Below are 11,016 nucleotides of genomic sequence, written 5' to 3'. Positions count from 1 at the left end.
ATAAAGCACACTGCTTCAAAAGTGAGTACACATTACAGGGAAACATTTTTAATGTTCTCATTGGTAATACAGACAGAATACTTGATCTGATACAAATAAATCATGGCGTTAAGATATTAGCTATTCAAAAGTTTCTCAAATCAAACTTTGTTGTTAGCTAATGGGTCTGTCTTTAAAAACACCAATGATGCAGCATGGGTTACGTACACACTGGGTCAGTGGAGAGATCGACTGGAAAATGTACTGATAAGAAACATGCATAAAATGAACGGTCGGAAAATGTAGTGCAAGGGCAGGAACATGATGTAGGAAAAGCATCAGCATTCAGGTGCCTGTATAATGTCTCATCACTGGAGGTAATAAGATTGGCTGAAGCCTAATTGGAGTATGGGACTTGGGTAATGGAGACAAAGGATGAACCAGATCCAGGTTCAAGATTACCTTGGCATAAAAGGCACTACACTCTTATCATGGCAGGAGACAACCTTTATTTCCATCCACTGATCATTATAGATGATGTTTTTAAAAAAACCGACCTGACCACTTCCACTATTCCTTCACCCAAACATGATTATACTTCTCCCATTTCATAGCTGGTAACCTGCCAAACTGGCTAATAAGAGTTGGAGCACTTAGCATACAAAGAGAATAGCAGCAATTTTGCAGTGTTAAGTTGTACTCTGCGTGTTATTGTGGTGCGAGAAGAGGTGGAGCACCAGCGTTGGATATGAGGGGGAAAGGTACAAAGAATAATTAGTAATCATTCCCATCCTGCATCAGAGCAGCATCATTGCTTTCAGCTTTTGCAACACTAAAAATTACATTTCCTCACAGGCACATGGCCTGATTGGTACAAAAGAGAGCAGAGTTGGAAACATACAAATTATAAACTCTTTGGCAAGTGTCCTAAATTCAGTTTTTACCATTTTCTAAAACAGGATACAGTACATGTAAAATTAGTTTCAAAGTATAACTGAGACTGTAATATAACTACATTCAAAATATGCTATCCATCACGTGAATAAACAATCATTTTTGCTGTATGTGTGCAAATACACTTGTTGAGTTTTGTACCAGTCACACTAAGCTAATCAACGACATGAAAACTGTGTCAGATTTCCTACATATGGACGGTGTCACATTTTGTGGATATTACAGTATACCCCGGGGCTGCTAAGTCTTCTTCCTGCCCCTTCCTCCTGCAACTGGTAGATTGCTGACAGGAGCAGAGATTGAGTGGGTCTGTAGGTCGAGTTTCTGCTGCAGAATCCCTGTGAGAATGAACTCAGCCGTTACGACTGGGAGGGACGCAGCGAGAGCAGGGCCACAGAGAGACAAGTCCTCCTCGCAGGAAATCACTAAAGTCTGTGGCTGAAAGGGACAAAAAAAGAGAGATGGATAAGCCTTAAAACAATAATTACAGTTGCTAATGTAGTAGACTGAAAGCCTTCATTGAGAAAGTATTTAAGTGTAAATGGTACCTTGTGTGAAGAGGGCATCTTGGGAAGAAAAGTAGCTCCACTGCAGGAGATGATGTCTTTCATATGGACTGGTTCTGGCTTCACTGATTTTGTTACATGGATTTCATATCCCTAACAGAAAGAAAAAAAGCAGTATAGAAAATGTTAACAACTAAATCTCTGGAGTTACATGTTTCTACAGAAAGGAATCTGGTATTCCGGAGGGATACAATTCCTCAATAGTAGCTTGAATCAGCGTAATACGTGGAATCTAAATATTCCTTACGAGATACAGTGCGATGTAGGAATCAGAATGGAAACATAACTGCCTGCTTCCCTATGCAAAGTGCCTATAAGCATAATCAGAGCATAAAAGTCAAATCACTTCCCACACAAGGCAAAGTGTAATGGTAAACAATCAACACTGAGTTCCTGTCAAGATGTGACCATTTTGAACTACAAAGAGGCTAAACTAAAAACAATGCTCGTAGATAATGCTTGATCTTTCATAGGCTGAAGATGATTCAAACTCAAACATTTCTGGATTCCCACCATGACTCACTCACTATTAGTCACGGTCAATATTATCCACTACCACCCTGGTGCTATCTGCCCAGGGAAATACCGCAATAGCACTCGGACAACCTCTCAGTCAGAGGAAGAATATAAGCATAAAGCATCTTGCAGTGAATGACTTATGAGTACCTGTAAGAGGAGCTGACTGCTTGCAATCCCCAGAGACTCTTGTAGACAGAAACTGAACTTCTTCTCCTGCTCTGGATCCTTCACAATAAAAGCATGAGGAGACAGGAAGCTGCCAGCCTTACCGCTCTGAAACACAGCAGACAACAAGAACAGTCACCAAGACAGTATCTAAGTACATCTGTGTCTGTGACTTATAGTGTAAGTGTATACACATCCATTTCTCAAAAAGAGAAATGGATGTGAGAGAATTTGACTGATAATATAACAACTAACCTTTTCAAGCCAGTGTGTGGTGACAATGGGGACTCCTTTAGCCACTGCACACAGGAATTTTACGGTCCTGCGGACCTTATCAGTCACCAAACAGTTCATGTCTGCAACACCTTTAGCCATGTTGCCTCCTAAACGTGCCAACACTCTCTCCCCTGCTTCATCCACCACACCTGTGAACAGCACCTGAGAGAAAGACAGACACACAAGAAAAATCTAACTTCAGTTTTTGTTCGGTTTCAGGCAGAAATCTCTTTTTTTTTTACTGACAGATGATTGCATGTCTAAAAAGGTATGAAAAATACCTTAAAAGTCTGGCTGGCAGATCTTGATCGACCACCAACTGCCGGGGAAGCAGAGGAGGAGCGAGGGGTCTTTGCAACAGGGGACAAGTCTGCAGGAGCCTGTCGCTTCCGGGACACACTGCTTCTTGGAGTCTGGGGCTGTTCAAGGGGAGAGGAAAAGAAGACATGACAGGTGAATGGAGAAGAAAACCAGTACAACATGTAAGAAGTGCACTTTGAAAAAGAAACAGTCTGGCCAATGGATTATGGTGGCTAAAAGTGCCAATGCTATACATCCAATAGACCATTAAGTTACCCTGATCTGTTCACTTTGTTCTTGTTTTACAACAGATTGTGTCGAGAAGCTGTATGAACCTCCTTTCTCTGCATAGAGGAGCGCTCTCTGGTGCGGAGCTCAATTCCGTCCACCTATAGGTGATAAACTGGAAGGGGAAGGGACGCTTTTTCCAAATTGTGATATTGATTTAAAACAAATCTTGCTCCATGGATTGAGCCAGGAAGGGCAACTGAAACTAAAAAAAATGGAGAACTGTAAAGTCTGAGCATGACAACCCTTATAAATACTGCAGCACAGTTACCACCAACACTATGCACATAGTCATTTCTTCACTTCAGGTGTGGTTATTAGCCCTGGTGTGTGTGGTTTTGCGATTATGCTTATCTTCATTAAAAGTGGCCAATTCAATTTGACTGCAGAATTTATTTCAATACAGCTTTTTGAATTGACAATATCTGACAGAATTATTTGCACAGGTTTTAAAGCTGTGTGGTCCTTTTGTGAATCAGGCATTTATTTCATTTGGTTAGTAATAGTGATGCAGAGCAGGTCAGACTACTATAGATGCAGTAAGAGGCGACTTTGACAGCCAATGGATGTTGAGATCGCAATCCATTAAGATTACTGTAGAGACTGAGTCATTAAGAGAAATGCTCCAGGGCCTTTTGCCTCTCCTTTGAAGGAGAGCTTGGAGTCAAAGCTTGGCCAAACATGAATTATACACATCCGTTTGCTTTTTTTTTTTAGACTCAATGTGAAGCAATCCAGTCACCTCTAAAGCCTCCACATGTGCATCCTGGTCAACAGATGATCCACTTTCATCCTGCTGCTCCTTCCTTTTGTCCTGGATTGCTGATTGCCGACCTCTGCCTTTCCTCTTAACAGTCTCCTCCTCTGTCTTCTCTTCTGTGACCTCCATTTCAGCGGGTGAACCTTTAGCATTCCTTTTTGCCTGCACGCTAGATGCTCGACCTCTTCTTTTAGCTTGAACTGGAATCTCATCATTAGTTACACCTTTTGCTTCCTCCGTTGTGTCGGCTTTCTCCTTCACTTTCGACGTTTTGCAGCTACTGCTGGGATCCGCTGTGTTTTCCTCCAACTCTCTTTTTCTTCCTTTTCTTTTAGCTTCCTCTTCATCACTTTGTGCAGGTCCAACTGGTGACTCAACAGACTTATTTACTAATTTATGGACTCTGCTACTAACATTTCTTTTCAGCAGGGGAGATTCTCCTTCTGTGGCACTCTCCTGAATTGAGGGGCCTTCCACTTCTGCAGCAGCAGGCTCACTGACATTTGTAGTGGCTTGCCGTCGCCCCCTTGTGGTAGTCTGACAGTCATTCTGCTCTTTATTATCCTCATCAGGAATCTCGTTAGTGGATTCATCTCCTTTCCTGCTCTTCCTGCCCCTGCCTGTAGGTTTAAGAGCTGAACTCTCACCAAAAACAGAGCGCGCCTCTATTTGTTTCCCTCTCCCTCTCCCTCTCTGCCTTGCTCCTCTTCCCCTGCTCCGAGAGGCCGAGCTGCAGCTGGAAATCTCTGAGTTGAGGGAGTTGGTGGAGTTAGACCTGGAAAGGACTCCCTGAGCAGAAACCTCACCACCATCATGTTGTGTTGGCCCTGCGGCCACAGTCTTCCTTCGATTGCTGCTTCTTGCAGGAGCTGCCGGAGGAGGCTCATTGGTCCTCGTTGCTCCTCTTCCTCGGCCTCTCCCCCTGCTCACCGGGGCGTTCACACTCGAAGCGGACCTCTCTGAACTGACAGAATTGGAAGAGTTGGAGCGAGATCTGGTCCTTCTGGCTGGGACATCATTTGAGTCTTGTGTTGTAGAAACGACAGCAATTGTTCTTCGAGCTGCTCTCCGGCTTCTTGCAGGTGCTTCTGTCATGTTTTCTTCTTGCTCATTAATTTGTTTTTCTTTGGCTTCTTCTTCTTGTTTTTCTCTCTCCACTTCTCGTTCATTCCTTTCCCTCGCCAATCTATCTTCCACATCCCTCTTTGCTGTCTCCAATCTTTCTTTTTCTGCCTGTTCCTTTCTTTCTTTTTCTATTTTCTCTTTGTTCTCTCTCTCTAATCGTTCTTGTTCTTCTTTTTCCATCTGTTCAAGCTTGATTCTCTCTTTTTCTGCCTGCTCCTTTCTTTCTCTCTCCAATTGTTCTTTTTTGTCCTTTTGGGCACTTTCAGCCCTTTCTTTCTCTCGCTCTGCCTTTTCACTCTCTAATCTCTGTTTTTCCTGTTGCACTTGTCTTTCTCTCTCCCTTCTCTCTGCCTCTGCTTTCTCCACTTCGAGCCTCAACCTTTCTGCCTTTTCAGACTGCAATCTTTCTTGTTCTTCTTTTTCTCGTCTCTCCCTTGCTATTTTTTCCTGTTCTTGTTTCCTTCTTTCTATCTCAAGCCTCTCTTCCTCATTGTCATCCTCCTGTTGTTGCCTCATGGACTTCTTCCCTCTAGTTCTCTTCGCCGGCTCTACCTCCTCCTCTTCCTCACTCTCGTTCGGTCTCCCTCTCCTTCCTCTTGTAGTTGGCTGAGCTTTGACATTTTTCCCTCTTGACTGTCTCCTTGACGGTTCAGAAGACTCTTCCTGATCCTCTTCTTCTTCTTTTAATCTTGTCCTTGTCCCTCTTTTTCCGCTAACAGCGTTGCTGCTGGTTCCAGCATCAGATTGTCCCCCTCTTCCTCTATGATGCTGCGGTTCGGTGTTTGGTTCCAGGAGCTCTGTTTCAACAGTGGAGGCCTCAGGATTTGTAAGTGGTTGTGACTCTTCTTCTTGAATTTGCAGAGGTTTGGCTTTTCTTTTGCGTGGACCTGGAACTGAGTCCTCCTCATCACTTTCTCCATCTTCAGCTTTCTCCATGGGCGGAGTTTCAGCAGCTGAGAGCTCGGAGTTTGTGAGTGTTTGGGACTCCTCATCCTGAACATGCAGCCTCTTTGCCTTTCTTTTTCGTTGAACTGGAATTGAGTCCTCATCACTTTCTGCATCTTCAGCTGCACCCATGGGCTGGGTGTCAAGAGCAGAGAAATCAGAGTTTGTGAGGGTTTGGGTCTGCTCGTCTTCAAGCTGCAGCGGTTTTGATTGTCTTCTTCGCGAACATATAACTGAATCCTCATCATCACTTTCCTCATTGTCACTTGTGCACATGGGCTGAGTTTCAGTTACTGTTACTGTTTCATTAAGCGCTTTGGGATTTTCTTCAAAAGCAGAAACCAGGTTTTCTTCACCTAAACTCTCCTCTTCCTCAAAGGCAGCCATTGGTTGGGTTTCAGCCATGGCAAGAGTGGACGAAGTGGGAAAGTCTAAAGGCTGCGTCTCAGCAGAAGCAGTGCCGTTCATCTCATTCCGGTCTGCTTCATCCTCTGAATCACAGGAGGGCTCTGAAATATAAGCCTGTGTTGCTTCCAGGTCCAAACCGCCAGCATTTTCATCCTTTGCATAAGCCTGTGTATCATTCTCCAAAGAGTTTCTCTCTGTATTTGAGTTGGCTGCATATGCTTGGGTTTCTTCCAAAGTCACCCCACCTTCAAGAGGCAGAAACGCTTGGGTGCTCTCCATAGCTAAAGCCTGGGCCTGCAGGTGACTCTGGAAAGACCCTGCTCCAATGGAAGGTTTGCCTTTTTCTTCACCAGCAGACTCAAGGTCAAAAGCTTGGGTGGAGTCCCCTAGAGTGTTGCCTTGACCCTCTCTGGTCTGAAGTACAAAGGACTGTGTTTCTGCCACAACATAATCTTCATCCTCGTTGCTGTCTGACAAGAAAGGCAGGGTTTCGGCGTGGGCTACTGCACCTGGGAGACAAAAATGAAAATATAGAGACAAGCCTGTGGTGTTAAAACTATTATTTCATCTCCAATATATTCACCGTCTTAAAAATAGAAACCAAGATATGTGCAACAAGACAGTAATCAAGTAATTCACTCACTTCTAAATGGACCTTTAGAAGGACTCAGGAAGGCCTGGGTGTCCATATCTTCCACTTGTCCTTCTAGAAGTAAAAATAACACAATTAAAAATGCTTTATAAATTTCTTTTTATGTTATTCTTTGTAATATATAGTTGATGATAGAAAACTCTATCTTTGGGGTTAAATGAAACACACTCTTTGAACACAATACCTATGAATCAGGGATACTAGCATGATTTTTGAAAAACAAAATTTCTGGCATTAACAAATCATCAGTGGATTAATCAACATTTTAACAAGTAACTTTTAGCTCATACATACTTTAATCCAACTTGTCCTGACTTAATGGAGTCATTTACCTGACATCTGTAACGGAGTCGAGCACAGTGGATTAACCAGCAACCCAGGTGTATTTTCTCTGCACAGGCTTGGGATCTGGTCCTCACCTTCATTTTCAAAAATCCCTTCCTTGTCTTCCACATTGGCATCACTGCCCAGACCAAGGTCAACATGATCGCCCCCCTCTCCTGCAGGGGGCGCGCTGGACGTGTTTCGATCTGCATCTGCGGCCGAGTCTGGCTGAGGATCAGCTGACTTGGTGGCAGGAGAAAGTGACAGTGACGTGAAAGCAACAGGTGGGACCAGAGACTCGTCCTCCAAATCTGTGTCACTGTCTGACAGAATACTCAAATCAGCTCCTTTATCTGCAGTAGTGATTGACTCGGTGACAACAGACAGCGCTGAGGGCTCACTGACAGCTGCAGCTTCATCATCTGTGTCACTGTAAACATGCACAGTGTGAGGAGCAGCTGATTCAGGCTCACTTGGCTTGATATCCAGTTCAGTGGGAGTTTCATCCGTTTTTGATCCAACAGTATTTGTTCCACATTCCTTTTCTTCTTCCTCCTCAACGTCTGTGTCACTGTCTAGGTGGAAATCTTTTGGCTGTGTTGAGGGAGCAGAGTCAGCCGTGTGTGTGCTCTCAAATGACACAGGTTTTGCTTCTGTAGCAGCATCTGACACAGCATCATCATCATCGACATCAGTGTCACTGTCCATAGTCAAGCCCTCTGGCTGAGTAACTGAAATGAAATGTGGATGTTTGGCGTCAGCAGAGGGAAGAACAGATTTGGAAACGTTATCTAAGGCATCATTATCCTCTTCAACATCTGTATCACTGTCCACGTGAAATTGGGCTGTGTCTGCAGGCTGATCAGCTTTTTGATTTGTACTCAAGCTCACAGGACCCGCAGATGTTCCCTCTTCCTCCCCTCCCTCCACATCTGTATCGCTGTCCATGTTAAAAACAGGGATGTCATCAGTGAGAGCCGTAGTACTAGATACAGGCAACACATCCTGTCGAGTGAGACTGACATCGCCGTCCTGTTTCACATGTTGTCTGCTCTCCTCAGACTTTTCCCCTGCTAGCGCTGCTCTTTCTTCTTCTCCTCCATCCTCTTCTCTGTCATCCACGACCCCAAGGCTCTCTTTTTCCTTTTGCTGCTGTCGCCCCACAACCACGTAAGCCTCCTCCTTGCTGAAACTGGCACGTCTATTTTGAGACGAGGAGGACGGTGTGATGGGACTTTCATCCTCACTGTAAAACAAGCAAGAAAATGGGGATGTTTGACTGTTAAGTTTGACTTACACAGGTTTGTCCATTCTACGTTTTGAAAAGATGTATTCCTGTATACCTTTCGGGGACTACTTTGTTTGTAGGACTTAGGAATGTTGAACAGGTGGGACTGGATTTATAGGAGTCTGTATTGGATGCTAAAAAAGGCAAGAAAGATGAACTTATAGAGACATCAGATGCAGAAGCCGGGCTGTTTCACCAGGCATTAATAATAAAGAATAATTGAATTTACATACCGAGAGCCTTGCGCCTTCTCTCTCCTCCTTCCCCTTTTTCTCCATCCGAGTCTGAGTCAGATTGTGGGACAAGGCTTGCCTGTGGCTGAGTTGGAGTTTGCTCAAAGGTTAAGCAACTGTGTCTGACTGGAGTAGTCCTTTTGTCCTCAGGTAATGACAGCCGGGACGTTGGACCTCCATTTGCAAAACTCTTGCTGCTTCTGTTTTCATCAATTTCCATTTCTCCCGAGACAGCTGGCATGTCAGCCGTTACCCCATTATTTTTGCTTAAAGGAGTCTTTGCATCCCCTCGAGAAGAGATTTCATCTACCGCACAGCTCACAAACTGACATGGGATGTCTGCCACTACCAGACTGTCCTTTTCACTGAGGGCATATCGTACGTTAGGAGTCAGCTTTAAGCGGCCTTTGCGGGTCCCATTCATGCTTCCTTGGTCCCAAACCAAAGCCTCAATGTCAACTCCACGATCACAACCTTTTCTCCTGTAGGCTGAGATGCAGATGGTAGCATGCTGCTTGGACACTGAGGATGCTTGCAACAGGAGGTTGCAGGAGTTGGGGTCACGGCCCAGGACATTGTCTCCTAAAAAGAGGGGTAACTCTGGAAGACAGAGAACGCCTATTGTTAAAAAAAAAAAGAAAAAGTAAATCGAAAACACCTTTTCATGCCAGATAGGTCGACAGTCGATACAATGAAAACATAAATGTAATCAAATACGTAATGACAGCAGCTTCAAACCACTTACCCGTCTCAGAAATATGTTTATTCTTTAAGATGCAGAGCTTAGCCAACGGCTGGCCCCTCTTGTTTTCATTCTCTTCTTCACTTTCTTCATCCTCTGACTCCAAGATTGAGTCACTGATCATCTGTGTAGCGTCCATTCTTCACTCAGGATAAGACAGCACGGCTCCTTCACAAAAACACAGGCATGCAGCTGAAATATTAACCTGTTATTCATGCAAGCAAACTTAAACTGCGTTGAGGTCAACTTTATGTAAGATATTCAACTGTCTACTCGGTCAACGTTTGTCTGAACAGATTAATGACGACATCTTTGGACATACTTTTTGTTGTATTCCTGCTTCCCTGCTCAAATGTTGTATCGATGATCCTGTTTATGTGGAGCAAAGCTATCACAACTTGCTACTAAACGTGTCTATCACATCAGCGTCACTTCAGGAACAATCCCACTTCCGGTCAAAAATCAAAACAAAACTACACAGAAAAAAAAACTAAAAACGTTAACATTTCATTTGTGACGTCAATACGTCAACGTCGCAGCTCTTAAAATACGTAGTTACACGTTGTGATATTTCTGTTCTCTCATCTTTTGAACTGTTATTATGTTCCCCTTTTATAGTAATTATATAAATTAACTTGAAATCTTTGAAGGAAGTTCACGCGATTGCAAGATAGGATTTACTGTCAGCCAAACGTTCATCACAATAGTTCAAGTAAGCTCATTTTTTAAGTTTTCTACATTGCAGCAGTATGTTTCAACTGTTGCATAAACTATATAGGTTTGTATTCTTTCTCCTACCTTCAATAGGTTACCTTGCTCCGTGAAAGTAAACACAAATGTAACATCCTGCAAAGAGCAGATCACGCCCACAAGGAGGCGTTTCAATCACTCGAGCGATTGGCCAACGCATCCATCACTCAATCTAAATCTGTTCACAATTGGACATTCAACCCACCTGCTTAGAGAACATGCCTGTGATTGGGCCAAAATTCATTTGGCGTCATTGTTCATACATTCATTTTCGCGCTGAACGACCACGCAGACAAGCATGCTGTCATCTGTTCTATCATGTTGCCCTCTTGTTGACTCGTCTGTAATAAACAAAAAGTAGCCTAAAACTGCAACGTGCTGATGACTTGTCTTTTCGTTGCCTCTTTTATGTAGTATTTTGTCAGGTAGAGAGATCAATTATACAATCACCGATCCATTCTATTTTCTTTGGATTGCTGAAGACCATCGTTAGTTCATTAAAGTGTTTTTGTCTTTATATATTCCTGCACAACTGTTGGCAGAAGCTTATTTGCCTGAGGCCAAGTTGCCGGAAAAACTTTGCCACCAGTCTGTTTGGATGCTTAGTTTTATATCCAAACCCTCAAAGAGTCTATAGATGCTGTAAATTGACATTACTTGTTAAAAAAGAAGAAGAATGTATTTTACTTAAATACTGGTTAAACGTGGCCTTCTACTCTCTTGGGTTGTATATCCTAACAAA

The 11,016-nt window shown here is 43.5% G+C and overlaps 1 protein-coding gene across 3 annotated transcripts; it reads right to left on the bottom strand.

Moving 5' to 3' along the window:
* Nucleotides 1-465: 465 nt before the first annotated feature.
* On the bottom strand, nucleotides 466-10,429 carry mdc1 (mediator of DNA damage checkpoint 1). Of its 3 annotated transcripts, none has more exons than XM_079343367.1 (13): nucleotides 10,323-10,429; nucleotides 9,847-9,997; nucleotides 9,528-9,692; nucleotides 8,783-9,382; nucleotides 8,605-8,683; nucleotides 7,270-8,507; nucleotides 6,929-6,991; nucleotides 3,790-6,794; nucleotides 2,741-2,878; nucleotides 2,439-2,621; nucleotides 2,166-2,291; nucleotides 1,482-1,592; nucleotides 466-1,371 (listed from the first exon to the last, which is right to left on the bottom strand). In XM_079343367.1, exons 3-13 carry the CDS (start codon nucleotides 9,661-9,663, stop codon nucleotides 1,174-1,176), a joined length of 5,877 nt encoding a protein of 1,958 aa, XP_079199493.1. In that variant the 5' UTR covers nucleotides 9,664-9,692; nucleotides 9,847-9,997; nucleotides 10,323-10,429; the 3' UTR covers nucleotides 466-1,173. The 3 variants fall into 3 exon arrangements, with proteins under 3 accessions (XP_079199493.1, XP_079199494.1, XP_079199495.1); XM_079343368.1 differs by having other exon boundaries at nucleotides 7,357-8,507; XM_079343369.1 differs by lacking the exons at nucleotides 466-1,371; nucleotides 1,482-1,592; nucleotides 2,166-2,291; nucleotides 2,439-2,621 and adding an exon at nucleotides 3,036-3,162 and having other exon boundaries at nucleotides 2,790-2,878.
* Between the last annotated feature and the right edge of the window lie 587 nt (nucleotides 10,430-11,016).

The sequence above is a fragment of the Symphodus melops genome (assembly GCF_947650265.1).
Source record: "Symphodus melops genome assembly, chromosome: 5".
NCBI classification, from domain to species: domain Eukaryota; kingdom Metazoa; phylum Chordata; class Actinopteri; order Labriformes; family Labridae; genus Symphodus; species Symphodus melops.
Note: the sequence above shows the minus strand (reverse complement) of the source record. Positions and strands in the feature narration are given on the sequence as shown.